Consider the following 20,182-nt stretch of genomic DNA (forward strand, 5'->3'; position numbering starts at 1 on the left):
CCATTTCCTTTTCCAACACATTTTACCGATGAGGAACTGAGGTAAACGGGGTTAAGTGACTTGTCCAGGATCACACAGCTAGTGACAGAGAGTGAATCTGAGCTCAGGTTCTCCTGATTCCAGGTCCTGGAGCTCCCCTGCGCGACCTAACTGCCCAAGCAAAAGGTGTATAGATAATAGCCTTAGAACCCATCTAATCCGTGTTCCCAGTTTATAGATTAGAAAACAGGTCCAGTCAGAGGAAACAACTTCTCCAAACCCACAGAGTTAGGCAGAGAATCAGGCGTGGTGTAGTGATGTGACCTTGAGGAAATAATAGACTCCTAACATAAATATAGAAGGTTTTGAAATTTTTCTTTTGGGATCTTGTAAATCAACTTTTTATTCACAACTTTGGTACTACCTTTTCCAAACCAAAAACCATTCTCCTTGGCAGAAAAAAACAACAGGAAAATAAGAGTTGAGGGGCTAACTCAGGGCTGCACACTTTGTACCTCCTCTTTTCCCAAAGTAACTTAAAAAAAAACAACCCTACTACCCTTTTCCTTTTCCTTAGCATTTGTCCCTGGACTTTGATAACAGGTAAACATTATTCTTTTTAAAAATTTATTTTTATTTTGTAATGATAGATTTGTGTCGATATCTTCTTTCTTTACCATGCCACCTAGATTTTCCCTTGTAACCATTCTGTCCCAGAAAGTCATTCCTTATTTACAAAGGAATTTTTTTTAAGAAAAACATTTTAATGCAGCAAAACTGAGCAAAACTTCAAAAAAAAAAAATCCAATGGTACATGTAGCATTTTATATCCATGAATACTCCTTTTCCCCCCTTCCTTGCTCCTTGGCATGGACATTCCCCTTCTCCCCTTCCTTCCTTGCTCCTTGACAAGGGGAGATGTCTTCTCGTATCTTTGCTTTGTGTCAAGACTAGTTTTTTATGCTTTCACGACATGAATATTCAATTGTTTTCTGGTGGTTATTCTTTCTCTTTACATTGTTGTGGTTGTTGGATATATTGTTTTTCTTGCTCTGCTTAACTCTTCATTAGTTCATGTCTTTCCATTTGTTGGGTATTTTAAATTATTTTATTCATTTTGAACTTAAATGCAAAAAGACAAAAAAAAGAGAACATTTTTATGTACACAGCACAACATAAAAAGAACATTAACTATAAAACCATGAATTTCCATTTTACACCATTTACTTTTTTAAAATAAAAAAAATTTATACCATTTACTTTTTTTTAAACCATGTAATAAATTCTATAGCTTGTTTTCAAGGCTACACTGCTTTTCTGTGCTTCCTTCTAAATTTTCTTTTGTTCTCTTCTGTGTACTTTTTTTCCCCTTCTCTCCCCACCCCACCCTAGAGAAGGTCACCATTAGAGACACAAATATGTATATGTTTGTAAAACCATGCTATGTATACTTCTATTTATCAGTTCTTTCTCTGGATGTGGATAGCATCTTCCTTCATAGATCCTTTGTTGCTGATTTGAATTTGTAATACTCAAAATGACTTAGTTCTTAGAATAACATTGCCGTTACTTGTCTACAATGTTTTCGTGATTCTGCTCATTTCACTCTTCATTATTTCATGCAAATCTTTCCATGTTTTTCTAAAATCAGCCATCATTTATTTGTTGTTCAGTGATTTTTCAGTCATATCCTCCTCTTGGGGTTTTCTTGGCAAGGAAACTGGAATGGCTTACCATTTACTTCTCCAGCTCATTTTACAGATGAGGAAACTGAGGCAAACAGGGTTGAATGACTTGCCCAAGGTCACACAGCTAGTAAATGTCTGAGGCCAGATTTGAGCTCAGGAAGATGAGTCTTCCTGACTCTGGGGCTGGCACTCTACCAACTGTACCACCTAGCTACCTCTAATCTTTCCACCCTTTTCTGTATTTATTATATTCATCATATTTTGTAGGAAGTTAAGTGGCCCAGTGGATGGTGTGCTGGGCATGGAGTCAGGGAGATCTGAGTTCAAATTCCACCTTACTAGGACAGTACCACCCAAAGTTGTTGGGAGGATCAAATGACAGACTTATGGTACAAAGTGAAGTGAGCAGAAACAGGAGAACATTATACTTAGTATCAACAATATTTTAATTCAGTTGTGAAAGACAGCTACTTTGATCAAAACAAGGATCCAAGACAATTCTGAAAGACTCATAATGAAAAGTGCTATCCACCTCCAGAGAAAGGTGAAGTCTGAGTGCAGATTGAAGCATATTTTATTTTCCTTGCTTCCCTTCCCTCCATCCCCCCCAGGCCCAGACATGGCTATGTGGAAATGTTTTACATGTCTTTATATGTATATGGGTAGTGTATTTCTTGCCTTCTCAGTGGGTGGGAAAAAGGGTTGAAGGAGATTATTTGAAACTGAAAATAAAAATGAAGGGAAAAAAATTAAGAAACAGTTTATGTTAAAATTGAACTGCCTGTTATGTGTCTATGTATGTTATGTGTATACTTGGGATTATAAAACAAATCAGATAACCAAAACTGAAAAAAATAAAGAAATAAAGAAATTGAAAGGGAGAGGAAGGATAACCCAGCTCAGGGTTTTTAGCAAAGTTAGAGGAGTGAAGACAAGTGAGAAATGATGAGTTGGCTACATATGCCCCCTCCTTAAATGGAGGATCTGGGAGGAGTTCTCCAAGAATGATCTTTTGCCTTTCTTTGTATAACTAACACTTAAGCAAAGTGCCTGACACACAGATATGGGGTAGCTAGGTGATGCAGTGGATAGACCACCAGGCCTGGAATCAGGTAGACTCATCTTCCTGAGTTCAAATCTGACCTCAGAGACTTATAAACTGTGTGACCCTGGGCAAGTCACTTCACCCCTGTTTGCCTCAGTTTCCTCATCTGTAAAATGAGCTGGCGAAGGAAATGGCAAACCACTCCAGTATCTTTGTCAAGAAAACCCTAAATAGGGTCATAAATAGTCAGATATGAGTGAAAAAACCCCAACAACTAGCACATAGCAGATGCTTCATAAATATCTACTGACTTGGTAACTGAATAAAGATAGGTCTGTTTTGTGACATCCTTCAAAGGATCTTGTTTATTCTCTACCCTCTCTAATCAGAGGGAGGGAGAGCCCCCAGAGATAGGGGATAATGAGGAGGCAGGAGTTTCAGGCATTAAATGGGAGAATAAATACTTTTGGGGAGTCTTAAATGATATGCAATATAGAGTCCAGACATTTTAGATCTGCTACTACAAGGGAATCTCAGTACCTAATCCAACCCCTTCCTTTTACAGATGAGGAAACTGAGGCCTGTTGGAGGGATGACAGTTTGCTCCAAATGGAAGAGGTAGGAAATGACAGAGGCAGGATTCGAACCCGGGCCCCTGACTCTAGGACCCATGCTCTTTCCACTATACAATCTTGTCACTTCCTATCCCTTATAGGTGTGAGATAGGTCCTCTCTACCTGTCTTTTTAAACTCCAAGTTAGAAGGATATACACCAAAGAGGTAAGCCACAGAAGAAAAGGTCCTGTATATACAAAAACATTTATAGCAGGCATTTTTTCAAGCAGCAAAGAACTAGAACAGTGACTGCCCACCAGTCAGGGAATGGCTGAACAAACTGTGGCACTGACACATAACGCAATACTATTGGAGCGTAAGAAATTATTAAAATGAAAGGTTCAGAGAAACCTCCGAAGACTTAATTAACAGAGGAAGAGTAAAATAAGCAGGACCAGGAGAGCATATTGCATGGCTGTAATAGTATAGAGAAAAACAACACTGAAGAGTTCAGAATGCCCATATGCAGCAGTGACCAGTAATGATTTTAGATTTTAAATTTGCCTTTTTTTTTTGGAGAAGGGGAGGGCAGGACAATTGGGGTTAAGTGACTTGCCCAAGGTCACACGGCTAGTTTTTGTGTTACGTGTCTAAGGCCTCATTTGACCTCAGGTCCTTCTGACTCCAGGGCCGGTGATCTATTCACTGCTCCACCTAGCCGCCCCCAGTAATGATTTTAGAAGACTAAAGGACCAAGATGTTTTGTTTTGCTTGAATATACTAATTTAGAGTGACAGCCTGGCAAAGTGGACAGAGAGCTGAACTTAGAGTCAGAAAGACCTAGATTTGAAACCTGCATTTAGGTACCTATGTGACTGTGAGCAATTCTGATCTCTCCGAGCCTGTAAAATGAGGATAATAGTACCTATCTCACAGGGTTCTTGTGTAGCTCAAATAAAACAGTGTGTGTAAAGTGCTCTGTAAATGTTAAAGCCATATAAAAATGACAGCTTACTGTTGTTGTTGCTGTTATTTGTTTACAAGGGAGGGCTCCACTGGGGAAGTTAAAAGGAAATGATATTAAAAAAGAAAATTGCATCAATAAAACATTTTTAAAAAATGAAATGGAATCAAAAAATCGGTCATGGTGTTCCCTCTGCAGCTACACTGATCTCCCTAGACAACTCTCATTTTTCTTATTCAAATCTCTTCTCTTTGTCTTCTGAATTCCATTCTTGAGAACTCCACATACCTCCTAGGCTGACTTCACCTAAAGGCCTCTAGTCTGTGGGTTACCACACATCCTTTCTCTGAACCTGCTATGGCTAATGTGAAAATGTTTTAAATAATAATATGTATGATGGGTATTCTATTTCAGGTCTTCTCGATAGGTGGGGGAAAGTGGTAGAGGGAGGGAGAGAATTTAGAACTGAAAATAAAAATTTTTTAAAAAAGCAACAAATCTTGATGCTAGCCTGTGCCAAGCTTTCTTCTCCTCTTTAGGAGTACTGAGGTGGAACAGTCACTTCCCCCAGGAAGTGACATCATCCATGAAAACAGCTCCCTTTGTGACTTTCATCAGTTTCTGAATAACGAAATTGTCCTTAAGGCAAGCCAGGAATGGATTTTATTCAGGAATTAGAAAGGTGCAGTAAATATGAGAAGTGATTTCAGGGTCCCTCCTCTGCCACATCCTGCCTGGGTGACTCTGGGCAAGTCACAGTCTCTCAGTGCCCCCAGGAAACTCCACAAGACTATAAGCTGCAGAAAAGGTGCCAGTCTACAATGGGAGAGGGAGTTTGCTCTCAGGAAGTTCCCAGGTCTCATCAAAGGAGAATGTATTGGTTCTTCTAATAATACTTGCATAGCAGACCTCATGGAGTGGTTGTTAAGCCTTAAAGGGCTAGATCGGTAGATGTTGTCATTATTATTCATGAGGCTCCAGTCATTATTCATTATTCATGAGGCTCTAGTTAGGCCTCCCCCACGTAGATGCAATTCCAAGGCACCCTAGCCTCCTCATACCCCCCCTGAGATTTAGGGAACATGACCTTTCTCTGAGGAACTAGTTTCAAGCCAGGGAAAAAGGGGTGAGGTGAGGTGGGCCAAGGAAACCATATGGAGAATTGGAAGTATTTTTAAAATGTCCTTTATTAGTCAAAAGACAAAAATAGATGCTGCATATCATGTCCTTGCCCCACAGAGTCAATTGGAGGTCCCAGGGGAAATGAGAGAGCAGGTGTCCAGGCACGGGAGCAGGCCTCTGGGGAGAGGCCCTGGTTCTCAGACTGAACCCTTTGACTGGCTCTGAAATCACACAGCCTGAAGGAATGTTGAATTGGTGTTTGGGGAGAGGGAAGAGAAAACACAGTTCCCAGAGTAAGTAAGCTGAGGGCCTCTCTTGGGGCCTGAGAAGTCCTTCATACTACCCTTCCCTGGTCCACCATCAGAGGCCTGGGCCTATAATTCCTTATATGCCCTGGAGCTCTGGAACCAAGCACTGGAGGCTTTGTTTGATACCTGAGATGATTGCCTTCTCACTGGCTCCCCCCCTCCCTCAAACATAGACCTTCCAGTCTGCCCAGGATGATACCTTCTTCCCAGTCTCCCCACCCCGATTTAGGCCTCTCCTACTATTTTCTTATTGGCTGGCTGATGGCCCAGCTCTCCCTCCAGCATCCTTCCCCAACACTCAGAGTCCCCAGGGGAAGGGCCCTGAGGGGGCCTTCTGGCCACTCAGATCAAGAAACTAAGGCCATGACTTCTGGGTGTTTGTATAGCACTAGCTATGTTCATATAAAAATATGGCACCACCATGTGTGTGGGTCAGGATATGTTCAGCCTGGGTTTGCCACATATGGGTACCAAACCCCATGTATACTAGTGTGTGCACACACTAGCATGTGTGTGTATATGTGTGTGAGTGTGTGTGTGAAGTGTGCACAGCAGGTAAGAATCATGTACACACACATACCTCCCTTCTTTTCCACCGTTAAGGCACTTGAGTGGGGTTTGGCTTGATTCAAAGAGGAAGGAGGGGAGTTTCCATGAGGCTTGAGCTGCCCCCAGCCAGTGGGGCCAGTTAGGGTTCGGGCACAACAGAGGAGATGCCCTCCTGGCCTAACTATACAGCTCCTCCTCAGTTTCCTGCCTGGTCTCCTCCTCCCTGGAGTCATGACTGTCTGGCACCACCTGCTCTGCCACCCATACCCTAGACTCCTCAGAGGGGTTCCCCCCTCCCTGTAACCAGGGGTGCAGCAAAATGCCCTGGGCAGTGAGCCTTTCACTGGGCTCCCGCCTGAGCAGGCAGCGGACAAGGCATCGGGCACGGGTGGAGAGGCCCTCCGGGAGGGCAAAAGCACCCCTGCGGATCTTGCCAAAGAGCAGGGCAGGGGCTGTGTCCTGGAATGGGTATCGACCAGCCAACATGGTGTAAAGTGCCACACCCAGGCTCCACACATCGGCTGCTTTGCCTGAATAGGAGTCCCGGGAGGTGAGGATCTCAGGCCCCACGTAGGCTGGGCAGCCGTGCTTATCCCACAGGGAGTCATCCGGCCCTGTTAGCAGACACGAGTCCTCTAGATTCTCCAAAGCCAGCTTTGTCCTAGGGCAAGGGAGAGAGAAGAAGAGAAGGCCAGGTTAGTAATGGTTCCCTTCCTTCTGGGTCTTGGCTCATCACAATAAGAAGCTTACTTCCCCTCTAAGATTCCGTTATCTTTCCATTTTCCATACTGTCCATTTTGGGGGGCAGTTAGATAGTACAGAAGATAGAGCACTGGGCCTGGAGTCAGGAAAACCTGAATTCAAACCTGGGCTCAGGCAAGGCCTGGCTGTGACATCATTTAACATGCTTCCCTCAGTTTCTTCACCTGTAAAGCACATACCTCCTAGAGCTACCATGAAGATCAAATTAGACAATAATTGTAAAGCACTTAGCCTGTGCGTGGCACAATGTAGTTATTATTATTATCATCTATTCTATATGGATCTTCTGCTCTGAATTATTTGCATGTTGTCTCCCCATTAGAATATAAACTCCTTGAGGGCAGGAAGCCTGCTTTTGCCTTTTGTTATACCCCCAGAACCTGGCACGGTGCCTGGCACATAATAAGAGGTAAATAAATGTCTGTTGACTGACTGGTTGGTCTCTAAGTTTCCCTTCAGCTTTGACAATCTGTGTTCTATGGTTCCTTCGTTCCAACACACATTTATTATAGGCTAACATCTTGTGTTCTATGATTCCCAGCTGCAAGGGGAATGAGGGGAGTGAGGCTACTGTGGCCATCACTATAACCTGGGTGCAAACTCTTTGCCAGGAGGGACTGTTTCATTCATTATATTGTATTCCCAGCACCTGGCACATAGTAGGTCCTTAATGAACAATCATCAAGTTGAGATTGTTGAGAGCTATAAGCCAAACCTGAGGCTGAATGATTATGAACCCAGGTTTCTTTGGCAGGATGGAGGTGGGGTGGGGGAGGGAGTAGGGGGTGTTTGGGGTGGGGGGAAGTATGGGTTATTCAATGGGTGTGTGGGGAGGAGTAGGGAGTGTTCAGGGTGGGGATGCTTGCTTTCAAGCTCTCACCTCTCTTGGTTGACAAAGACAAACTTCCTCAGCTTGAGGTCTCGCAAGACCAGATTGTGCTGGTGACAATGGGCCACAGCTTGGGCCATCTGGAGGAAGAGTGAGGCTGCCTCCCGCTCGGGGACCCGTCTTCGCTCCCTCACATAGCTGTGCATGTCCCCATATGCTCTTGGGAAGAACACATAGACATGATGCTTGCCCAAGACTGCCTCAGACACAGGAGCGACATGAGGGTGTAGGGGTAGGTGGGCATAGGGAGACAGAAATTCTTGATAGGAACGGGCGGGATAGACCTAAAAAAGAAAAGTTGGGATTAGTCGCAATTCTAATAATGTCCACCAGGGGCCAGCACCCACCAGCAAAACCAAGCAGGTACTATCCAAGTTTGGCATTAAGAGGCTTAGGGAAACAGAATCCTAGACTATAGGGATTGGAAGGGACCCTAGGAAGTCACCTACCCCAAACTCTTTTACATAGGGGAAAATTGTTGCCCAGAGATAATTGACTTGTCCAAGGTCACACTAGCAGCCAGCATCAGAATTGGGTCTAATATGTCAATGAGCAGGGGCAAGATGAACCCAAACAGCAGATTATCTTTTAAAACAGGTATCTTTGTGTCACCAACCCCTTTGGCAGTCTGATAAAGTCTGTGGACCCCTACTCAAAATAATGGTGGGGTTTATTCATCATAACTGAAGAAAATGCTAAATTTCAGTTAAAGGTTAGTGGTATAATAAATACAGATATAGATATGTTTTTTTTTCCCCATCCAAATTTACCGATCTCCTGAAATCTATCTCATACCAAGCTAAGAACCTTTGATCTAAAAAACAACAGCCATAATGGAGTGCCATCTTCCAGTCTGGGCAAGACTGGCTGAATGACCTTGGAGGGGGCCTCTGATAGGTACAAGCTGGGTACCTCTAAGGGCAGCCATTAGCCAGGCCCTTTGGACCTCTGTTCTCTCCTTTGTAAAAGGAGCATGTTGAGCTAGGTGGCACAATGAGTAAAGCTCCGGCCCCGGAGTCAGGAGGACCCAAGTTCTGTTCTGGCCTCAGACACTTAACACCCACACAAAAAAAACTAGCCATGTAACCCTGGGCAAGTTACTTAACCCCAATTGCCCTCCAAAAGGCAAAAAAAAAAAAGGAGCATGTTTGACTAGAGTAGAATTTCTTAGCCTATTTTGTGTCATGAACCCCTTTAGTAGTCTGATGAAGCTGAAGAATCCCTTCTCAGAAGGATAATTTAGATCCATAAAATAAAAACACCTAGGATGTATAAAGGAAACCCAATTATACCAATTATATTGAATTATACCATTATTAAAAAAGTCTTTTTAAAGTTCATGGAGCCCATGTTAAGAATCCCTGGACCAGATAATTTCTGAGACCCTTTTCAGCACTACATCGTCTGAACCTTAGTGGAGCCTGAGACCTACACATAGAAACATTAATGTTCTGTGTTCTAAAGTCCATTGAAGCCCTGACATACTAGGGTCTAAGATCTTCAGAGTGGAAAGTAGATGATGCCTTATTGAGGGTACTGTAGTGTGTGTATTGAGGGTGTGTACAGGTTGGACTAGATGATCTCTGACGTCCCTTCTAAATCAGAGAATCTATGATCCATGTAAGGTCCTTGAGAGCTCTGACATTTTGTGTCCTAACTAGGAGGGAAGGGAATGAACATTTCTATCAGGCCTACTAGCTGTCAGGTACCATGTTGCTATTCTTTCATTTCAGGCATGACACAATTTGGGTTTTTCTCAGCAAAGATACTGGTTGCGATTTACTTCTGCAGCTCATTTTACAAATAAGGAAACTGAGGCAAACAGGAGTAAGTGATTTGCCCAGGGTCACACAGCTAGTAAGTGTCTGCGGTGGGATTTGAACTCAGGTCCTCCTAGGCCCCAGTGCTCCATCACTGAGCCCCCTAGCTGCCCTTTTACAACGATTTCATTTTATCCTCAATAACCCTGTGAAATAGGTGTTCTTGGGGCGGAGTCAAGATGGTGGAGTAGAAGCAGAAATAGGTGTTCTTATTATCTCCATCTCATAGTTGAAGAAACTGAGGCAGACAGCAGTTAAATGATTTGCCCAGAGTCAGACACGTCTGTCTGAGGTCAGAGTTGATCTTAGGTCTCTCTGACTCTAGGCCCAGCACCCTAACCACTGTGCCACCAGCTGCCTCTAAGGGTGTTCTAAGAGTATGCCCAGCAACACTATCTGTTCTATATATATTTTTTTAAAGCAATCAGGGGTTAAGTAACTTGCTCAAGGTTACATGGCCAGGTGTTTCTGGGTGGGTGCTAAGTGTCTGAGCCCGGGATTCAATCTCCAGGTCATCCCGACACTGGAGCCGGTGTTCTTACTCGCTGTGCTACCTGGCCGCCCCTTGTTCTATATTCTAATGAGCCAAATTCTAGGATCTGAAGATGGGAATGTCCAGACACAGCTCTCTGTCTTCCTGCCATTCCTGAAATCCTTTGGGTTCCTCCAACTTCCACTTCCTACCTTAAGGGCAATCTAAGGGCCAGCAGGCAACAGGCTAGAAGTTGGACCAGAACCTTTGTTGTGGTGCACCATGACCCTTGCACTGCTACCTCCTGTCCCCCACAAACCCCGTCCCACAAGCTGACCTCTCCAAAAGGCCATTCTCCACCCCTGCCCTCCAATGCTGTGGAAGGACTGAGGGTTTAGGAAAAAGTGGTTCATACCTTACACATGCACTCCGTGTTTGTGGGGCAGTGCACTGCCCGGTAGGCCCTGCCCCCTTCCTGGGCCTCTAGGAGTACATAGGGTCCCAGCCTGGAAAAGGCAGCAGGAGCATCAGAGGTGGGCTCTGGGGGTCTGATGAGGGGCTGCTGGCAGGGAGTTGGGCAAAGCTGAGGGTCTCGATGAGCTCGCTTCAGGGGGGGCTGCTCTGGAACTGAGTCGCCATCCTTATTGTCATCAAATTCCAGCTGTTTTTTCCTCCGGGGAGAATCCATAGAGAGTGTCATTGGAATAAGGTTCATCTAGGGACAAGAAGGTAAAGAGATTTAAAAAGGGCATTGTAAGTGAGAGTTCCTAGGGATCCCCAGGGCATCTTAGACTGCACCTATGGAGTTCCTGGATTTAGAGTCAGGGGATCTGACTTCAAATCTCGGCTCTCTTATTTACTACCTCCACGGTCCTACACACGTCAGGTCTCAGTTTCCTCATCTGTACAATCCCTTCCAACTTTCAATCCTAAGATATACCTATAAACAGACATTATGTGACATTTTGGAATGGAACAGAAAATAATCAGTATTGGAAGAGATCTTAGGACATAGATCATGGAATGTCAGAGGTGGAGTGGAGCTTAAACCAGAATGCTAACGCTGGAAAGGGCCATTTTACAGAGGAGAAAACTGAGGTTCAGAGAGAAAGAGATTTGTGCAAAGAGCACCCAGCAAATTAGCAAAAATCAAGACTAAAACTTCACAACTCTGAGGTAGCCCTTTTAAATATTATTTCCATCTCGGGAAAGGTGGCTAGAGCACTGGGTTTGAATTCAGGAAGACTTGAGTTCAAATCCAGCCCGGGACTGTTAGTAGCTGTGTGACCCACAGCAAGTCACTTAAGCTCAATTTGCCCCAATCCACTGGAGAAGGGAATGGGAAACCACTCCAGTATCTTTGCCAAGAAAACTCCAAGAACAGTATTGGTGTGCTAGGGCCCACAGAGTCACAAAAAGTTGAACAGAAAGCTGGATAGAGTGGATGGGCTAGCCCTGGAGTCAGAAAGACCTAGTTTCAAGTCCTGGGTCATAGTAACTGTATGAGCCTGGGGAAGTAAGTCACTTCACTTTCCAGTGGAGGGGCAGTTCTCTCTGAGACAATAAGAAACAGAGGATTTGCTGATTTTCATTGGTGGAGGGAGTTTCCACAGACCTCTTCTCAGTCAAGGTGGGGTCCAAATGTGATTCCATCAAGGTACCACTAAACAAAGGCAGGCAGACAGGTGAGAACTCAGCATGTTCAGGGGCCTGGCTGAGTGAGGGTCCATGGTGGGGGGGTCTTGGATTTAAACCTCTCTCTCTGGGCTGTAGAGTCCCAGGGTACCTCAGGGGTCAATGACCCCAATCCTCTCATTTAACAGATGAGCACACTCAAGCCCAGGGAGTTGAAGTAATTTGCCCAAGGTTACATAGGAATGAGTGACAGAGGCAGGAAGCAAACCTAGGTCCCCCTGATTCCAAATTCAGCACCCTTTCCAGGTGCGTGTCAAAGACGAGGCTTGTTCTCTAAATGTAACCATCCCAGTCTCACAGGATCCTCAGCTCTCTGAGGGAGACGAGATACACATCATTCTCCAGTTGACAGGTGGAGACAGTTACACAGAGAAAAGGGAAATGACTCAGCCAAGTCACATAGCAAGTTAGTGCTAGACACTGGCTAGGTGGCTGAACCCTTAGCCCTTTCATGCTGCTCACAGGCCTCAGGGTGCATATGGACAGAGATCTTAGCCTGGACAGAGATCAATGCCAGGTGGCTCTCAGGAAGAGCCCTATTTTTTCTTTGGTCCAAGATGGCTTCCAGGAAGCCACCCTATCTCTCTTGACATCCTCTCCTATTCTCTTAGCCAGCCTTTCCCCTTCCTGCTGTAAGTCAATGTCAGGTACTCTGTTTTAGAGCCCTGGGGATCAATAAACATACAACACGACTTACACAGCATGACCCAACACGTGAATTCCTCCTTCCTCTTCCCTCCCCACCCCAGCAAATGGACCCCATGCACACACTCAAATGACCCTTTCCCTTAGATGATACACTGGAAAGAGTGCTGGGTCTGTAATCAGGAAGACTAGAGTTCAAATCTAGTTTCAGACACTTTTTCCCTAATTGTGTGACCTTGTGAAAGTCATAAATGCTGTCTGCTTCAGTTTCCTCAACTGTAAAATGAGGGTAAGAATAGCACCTACTTCCCAGGGTTGTTATGAGGATCAAATGCAGTAGTTATTTTCAAAGTACTTAGGACAGTGCAATTAATAAATGTTTATGCTTATTTTATTCCTTTCATTGAAAACTTTCAAGATGCACATGCTCCCCACAAAACACCTACATGATCTTTAGAATGTCACGTAAAGTCTCTGGGTCTCAGTTTTTTCATCTGTAAAATAAGGGGATGGAACTAAATGATCTTTAATTAGTTCAAGACCTGATAATTATGATACCCTGAATATGCAAGAAGACTGATAGATACACCAGGCAGAATCACTTCCTCCCCCAATATATTTAATATACATGGACAGGAAAGCTAGGGTATAGTAGTCTGACACATTGGAAAGACAAAACATATTTACACCTACACATACATACCATGGATGAACAGAGGAGGAGCTAGGACAAACAAATTCAATCCCCCAAAGGCCCATACTTCAGACAGTCATACCCAGGAACCTGGCTTGGGGGTGGGGGAGGGGGAGACGATATCTCCCTGGCAACAGGCAGCCAGTCCTCCGGTGAGACCGGAAGCTATGTGCCCTTGGGGCATGTGCCAAGGGTGGGAGTGGCCTACTATAGCTTGAAAACAGTAAGGACAGCTGGCATCACAAGGGTAGGATCAGCTTCAGAAGGCCTGCTCTGAAATCCCCTAAGGGCCCGTGCCCACCCCTCATACCCCTATGAAAAGTTATTAGTGTTGGATGGATACAATAAACCAAGCCCCTCAGCAGAGAGGGAGTTGACTATTGTGGTGGAAAAAACACTTATCTGAATTCAAAGGACCTGGGTTCCTAGCTTGATCTTGAAATTTGCTAGCTTAAATTTAGACAAGACACTTTTCCTCTCTGTGCTTCAGTTACCCCTATATAATGGAGACAAAATCCTAGCAGTAGCTAACTGCCTCTCAGGGTTTTATCAAGGAAAAGGTTTTTTAAACCATAGAGCACTGGGGAGTGTAAGCTGTTGTTCTTAATTTGAAGCATAATAGGGCACAGAGAACATGACAGGCTGGAGGCATGGATACTGGATAGGACCAGGGTTCAAATCCCAGTTCGTGTACTTGTAAGGAAAGTCACTTCATCTCTCTAAATCGAGATGATTGCCATTAGGTGACTTCTGGGGTTCTTCTCAGCTCAGTTTATGACTAGCTGCAGTTTAGAAGCAAATCGGCCCTCATACCCAGCCTACACAGGAAACACATATAACCTCACCACACTTCTGCTGACACACGTCACAGGGATGATGCCACATCTCAGGCACCAGAGCCCTGAGGCATCGGTGCCAGGCACCCACCCAGACTTCATCACCCACTGACACAACTTCTACCCCGGCCCTGACACACCCGAGTGCCGGTGATCCAAAGGCTGACACATTGATGGACACACACGCACACACTCCTCTTTGGTGACATTCTCACCTCTGTCCCCATACGAAGGATACAACCTGACCACTACAACTTCCTTGCCTGTCCTCCAAGCAAACACACACACAGCCTCCTCTCCGAGGCTCCCTCTCGTAACACAAACAAAAGGCGAACAAAGAACTTCGGCAATGGTCTTCCCCACCGCCCGGACTCCAAACCCTAACTCTCGGCCACTGTCCCCTACAAAATTCCCTCAGGCTGCTCCGCTAGATGCTAGTTACATACACAACACACAACAGACTCACAACTCCCCAGCCTCTGCCCCACACGGACACACAGCCCAAGCCACTCTTCCCCATCCCGTACTTCTGAGAGACTCAGGCACTCGGCCACCCCCGACCTCCCTCCGTCCGGCGCCGGTCGCCCTCTACGCCAAGGGGCTACCTCGCTCTCGAGATCAGGGGACTCATCTGCTTGGGTCCGGCTGGCTGGGGCTGGGGGCTGAGGAGGGGCTCAGAGAGCCCACCGCCACTGCATGTTTGCGCCGCTGCCCCGTCAGTACCGAGCCTTTGCAGCTGGCTCCACAAGTGTCTGGGCTGTCCCGGCAGATAGCCGGCCCAGCCACCGGCCTGGGGTGATGTAAAGCTGAGCTAATCTGGGCCCCCCCCCCCCGCCCCCCGCGGCGCCGGACGCATCCCGCCCCGCCTCTTGATTGCAACATCCCGAGAGCCCCGCCCGTCGGGCCCAGGGCTCACATCCGCAGGCGGTGAGAGCAACCTCGCGACCCCTCACAGCCATCCACACTGCAGCAGCGCCTGTCGGCACCCAAGAGTCTGAAAGTGAAGATTTGCTGTCCTGGGGGTCCAGCCTACCCCAACCCTGAGCCCTCCTGGGGCCAGCAGGAGAAGTCCCCAACTCTCCTAAGACTAGCCTTACGAGGCAGCAGGTGCACTGGGATAGGAGGCAAGAGACCTGGTCTAAGTCCTCTCACTGCTGTAAGACCTTGGCGAGATCACTCCTCTTTTCAGAGCCTCCATTTCCAACTCTGTCTCTTGAAGGAATTTGACTAAGGTCCCTTCCGGCTGTAACATTCTACATTCTAAAGGCCCCCGAAGCTCTGACTTGGCTATGAATCCCACACTTGGATTCTGACGAACAGACACTGGGAGGGGAGAAGTTTGGGGTGTGGGGGCTACTATTTTGAGCAGTGCTCATATAGAAGGAAAGGAAAGATGGGCTTTCATCAGTGAGCTTCGGAAGCTTCAAATCTTGCTTCTTTGTCACAATGGTATACCAGTACGGCAAAACTTAGAAATCATTTAGTCCAATCTATCATGGGTAAGAATTTCCTCTACACCAAACCTAAGAGGTCACCGGGCCTCTTGGAGCTCTTCAGAGAGGAGGGAACTCACTACCTCCAGACTAGACAGCCCGTTTCACTTCTGAATAAATCTAACTTTTATTTTTTATTTTTAGCTTTTTGGAGGACAATTGGGGTTAAGTGACTTGCCCAAGGTCACACGGCTAGTTTTTTGTGTGTTGAGTTTCTGAGGCTGCATTTGAACTCAGGTCCTCCTGACTCCAGGGCCAGTGCTCTATTCACTGTGCCACCTAGCCTCCTCATAAATTTAATTTTAAAGAAGTTTTTCACCACCTCAAGCCTAAAATCTGGGTCTCTAAAATTTCCATCAGTTTCCCCTACTTCTACTCTCTGTGACCAAGCATAACAAATTGAACCTCTCTTCCACAAGGATAGCTTTTCAAATACTTGAAGTCCATCAATCATTTCTAGATTATTTTTTATCTAAAATCATTTATCTAAAATAATTTCTAATTCTCTCAACCAATGTCTGAATAAGCAGATCTTGAGGTCACCCTGGGGTCATCCTGGAGTGAGTCCTGCAGCCCAGACACTTGTAGAGCCTTGCATGCCCTACAGTTTATCAATGTGGCACCAGAAGAGATTAAAATGTTCCAGATGCCATCTATCCAGATGGCAATGTATAATATGCACGTTGTTGTTCAGTCATGTCTGACCACAGCATGCTTATATAGTCCAGGGGAGTTTCTTGCCAAGGATACTGGAAAGATTTGCCATTTTCTTCTCCATTGGATTAAGGTAAATCCAGATTAAGTGACTTACCCAGGATCACACAGCTAATAGGTGTCTAAGGTCATATTTGATCTTCCTGACTCCAGGCCCAGAGCTCTATCCACTGAACCATCTGGCTGCCTCATAATAGGCATAGAGGAGCCATAACCTTTCTCATTCCTTCGTTTTTTAAAGGTTTTTTTTTTTTCATTTTGCTTCTAGATTGTTAGAGGCAGGGGGGGCATTTGACTTCATGGAGTCCAACTCTCTTATTTTACAAATGAGGAAACTGAGACCCAAAAAGAGGAAGCAATTTTCCCAGGTTCATTTTAGCAAGTTAGTAGTAGAATTAGAATTCAGACCCAAGTCTCATGTCTCCAAATCTAGTGTCCTTGCCATTATTCTGTGAGCTAAGAGTCAAGACAACTTGGTTGTACTAGAGATTCTTAACCATTTTGAGGTCAGAACTCCTTTGGCAATCTGTTACAGTCTGTGTATCCCTCTCAGAGTAATGTCTTTAACCAAACACACAAGATTACAAAGAAAACCAATTATACTGAAATGTAGTTATAACAAAAATTAAGTTCAAAGACCCTCAGTCATTTCATAATCTAGATCCATCTCTGCCACTAAACACTCTTGGGCAAGCCCCCACCCCTCTTCTTCTCTACTGGTCTTAGTTGACTTCTCTGTAAAAAGAGAGAACTGGATCAGAAGGTTTCTTAGTTTTCTTTAGGCTCTGACATGCTGGGATTCCAACTTGGAGGCCATTCATTCCTCCAGTCTTTTTCCTGTCCCCTGAGGGTCAGGTGTTGTCAGCCAATCTGCTCCTCTGTGCTTTGCAGACATCCTTCATCAGGAGAGATGTTGGAGCCAGTGCCCCTGAAGAAGCACTGGCTCATGGGATGCTGGGGGCAGAGAAGCATCAAAAGTCTGAGTCCAGACAGGGTTTCCTGGGGCATAATCTGCTTAGGAGGCTCAGGACCGAAGTTAGAATCTCACATGCTACTGAATCTTAACTCCATCTCAAACCAGATCAAGGTCAGCTTCCCAACCAGCCAGGAAAGCAGAGGATAGTGAGAATCCCACATAGAAGTAACATGGAATAATGCAGGGAGCTTGGACTTACTGGGTAGGAAACATGGTCTCAAATTCTGGCTCTGATGTTTACTGGCTGGATGGAACCACCCTTTCTTAGCTTTAGTTTCCTCATCTGGAAAATAGCAAGAAGGATCCTTGCGCCGCCTACCTCCCAAAATAAACCTTAAGGAGCTAGAGAAATGAGAGTATTTTAGATTAAGCCAATTCAAGTCAACAAACCCTTATTATGTGCCTACTCTGTACAGATGGCATTGAAGTTATAAGGATTTTTTTTAAAATGCTGTGGTTCTTCCTCTAGAGTGAACATACAGTCTACTGGAGAAGTGGGGTGTATGGGGATATAACCACACCTTACAGTATGTTGTATTCTCTGGAGAGGTCCTTACCTTTGGCACTAAGTGAACCTTCAAATGTTTTTATAAACATTTTTATAAACATTTTATAAACAGTGTTATTTTCAAAGGTACTGCTCAGTTTAACAGCATCCCCACACCCCCAAAGGACTTTCTCTGACTAGAGAGCTCTCTGAAAGGAGAAAAGTGGGGCTGACTCTCAGCCTGGTCAGGACTCCTACACTATGGGTCCCCTGTCAATCAGCTCACATTTTCTGAGCTCACTTTCATGCCTAGCCCTGTGCTCCTGGCTCAGGAAGGCACTGGAAAAGAATACAGTCTAACCCTATCTCCAGATATCTCACAATATAGTTGGGGAGTGGAATGGTAGCTCCTTAATGGCAGGGAAAATATCATTTTTATGTGTTTAACATGGAACAGGTTCTTAATATTTGTTGAATTGAAGGAAGACCCATTTAGGGAAACAGAACAGACAATCTCAGGTCAACCATGTTCACCTGGTAAAATTAGACTGGAACTGGAAGGGGGTCTTAAAGAATGGGGAATGTTTGGAAAGGCAGAGAGGAGAGGTAAAGACATGTTAACCAAGACTTCAAGAGTACAAGAGTACAATGTACATAGAGGATGGCTACCTGCATGGGGAGAGGACTGGAAAGCAGGCTATAGGAAGACCTGTTGAAGGAACAACAAGGGAGGTAGTACAGTTAGCCTGGGGAAGAAGAAACTTAGCAGGGATATGAGAAGCAACATAGTGTTAGGGACACTAGATTAGGAATAATAGCACCTGATTTTCCATCTTGGCTCTCCTACTTCCTGCCTGTGTGACCTTGGATAAATGATTAAGCCTCTCTGGCCTGAGTTTATTCTTCTGTAAAATGAAGGTGTTGGACTAGATGATCTCAAATTCCCTTCCAGAGCTAAATCTTATAATCCTGTGAGAAATGGTATTAGATTTGTTCTGCTTGCCTTCCAAGGGAGGAACTAGAAAGAGGGAGCAGATGCTGCAAAAAGGCGGATTTAAGCTTAATATTAAAAAACAAAACAAAACTCTAGCCAGGGGTGGGGAACCTGTAGCCTCAAGACCATATGTGGCCCTCTAGGTCCTCAAGTGTGGCCCTTTGACTGAATGCAACTTCATAGAACATATTAAGTGGATTCCCTTAATAAAAGGATTTGTTCTGTAAATAGTCTAAAGGCTGTACTTGAGGACCTAGAAGGGTTGTGGTTTGTTCTTTCCTCCAGAAGAGGACCATGACATCAGGAAGATGATGCCATAACTTGCAATTGAACTGGATTTGAGTGAGAGAGCGCTGTGTAGTCACCAGCCTCACTTTTTCCTCCAGAGCCAACTGGGTCCAGTGGCCAGATATAGATCAGGATGATTGGAGATGGCCCAGGATGCAGTGGCAGACTTTGAACTTTTTTTTTTTAAAGCAATTGGGGTTAAGTAACTTGCTCAAGGTTACACAGCCAGTTATTTTGTGTAGGTGCTAAGTATCTGAGGCCGGAACCGATCCCAGGTCTCTCGACTCCGGGGCTGGCACTCTTACTCACTGAGCCACCTGGCTGCCACAGACCTTGAACTTTTTAAGCTAAGGTCTTTCTGAGTTCTTACTTTGAGTGAGATAATGTCCATTTAAATGATTAGGCCTGTTTAAGAAGTGAATCAAGGGATGGCAATTCAATTGCAAGTCATGTCATCATCTTCCTGATGTCATGGTTCTCTTCAAGAAGGAAGGATAAGCTACAACCTGTGAGTAGTCTGTGCTGCCCCAATGGGGACCCAGCTGGCCAGTTCTGGTTGGGCAACTAGGCTTGTCCTTCTCTTCTTTCCACTCTTCTCCTCTCTATCCCCAAATGGGGTATCATGCCCTCCTTACCTGAGGGTGTTCTGCCCAAGGAAGGTAAATTTTGATGGCTAAAACCTACCTAGTTATCTTGGGGTTTACTGGCTAGAACTCTTTCTTAAAGACCATGCCTGAAACCCAATTCTCTATGGCTCTCGTTTACTGGCCAACAATAGGTCTCTGTCTAAGCATTACTTAATGGTTATTTTGAGGGCCCTCATGGTTCATGTAAATAGTAATTTTTTTCTCTTTCAACCAGCAACCTTGAAGGTCTTCCCCTCCCATCAGTGCAGGTCTGCAAGAAAAGCCTGCATGACCATTTGGCAGGGTTGTGGTAGAGAGAATTCATACTTGGCATAGAGGCTGGACTACCTAACTTTCAGCTATGATATTCATTTACGTGGTTGGTAAATAAATATCAAGCTTAGGACACAAACCCGAGTCTTCTGATTCTTAAAATTATATATTTGGACTATTAGATTTTGAACTCCAGCAGGGTAGGGTATGTATGTGACACTCACCTAAATTTTCTTCCCTTTCTAGCACTCTGGATTTTTAGGGTTCTATGAGAAGACTTAGAAAACCTCAGATGACCTGGTCAAGCT

The 20,182-nt window shown here is 45.0% G+C and overlaps 1 protein-coding gene across 1 annotated transcript; it reads right to left on the reverse strand.

Annotated features, from left to right (window-relative positions):
- Positions 1-4,978: 4,978 nt before the first annotated feature.
- TRIB3 (tribbles pseudokinase 3) lies at positions 4,979-14,826 on the reverse strand. The gene is made up of 4 exons (XM_069073889.1): positions 14,629-14,826; positions 10,569-10,868; positions 7,853-8,145; positions 4,979-6,871 (listed from the first exon to the last, which is right to left on the reverse strand). Exons 2-4 carry the CDS (start codon positions 10,866-10,868, stop codon positions 6,388-6,390), a joined length of 1,077 nt encoding a protein of 358 aa, XP_068929990.1. The 5' UTR covers positions 14,629-14,826; the 3' UTR covers positions 4,979-6,387.
- Positions 14,827-20,182: the final 5,356 nt, after the last annotated feature.

Source organism: Petaurus breviceps, unplaced genomic scaffold (assembly GCF_028583685.1).
Source record: "Petaurus breviceps papuanus isolate PSGF00001 unplaced genomic scaffold, PetGlider_PUasm1.0 90879, whole genome shotgun sequence".
Classification (NCBI taxonomy): domain Eukaryota; kingdom Metazoa; phylum Chordata; class Mammalia; order Diprotodontia; family Petauridae; genus Petaurus; species Petaurus breviceps.

Excerpts from the sequence above, each read along its gene's own strand:
- TRIB3 (XM_069073889.1), bottom strand. The coding sequence starts at position 10,868 with ATGAACCTTATTCCAATGACACTCTCTATGGATTCTCCCCGGAGGAAA. Across the intron at positions 8,146-10,568 it reads ACACGGAGTGCATGTGTAAG|GTCTATCCCGCCCGTTCCTA; the intron begins GTATGAACCACT and ends TTTCTTTTTTAG. Across the intron at positions 6,872-7,852 it reads GTCTTTGTCAACCAAGAGAG|GACAAAGCTGGCTTTGGAGA; the intron begins GTGAGAGCTTGA and ends CCCTTGCCCTAG.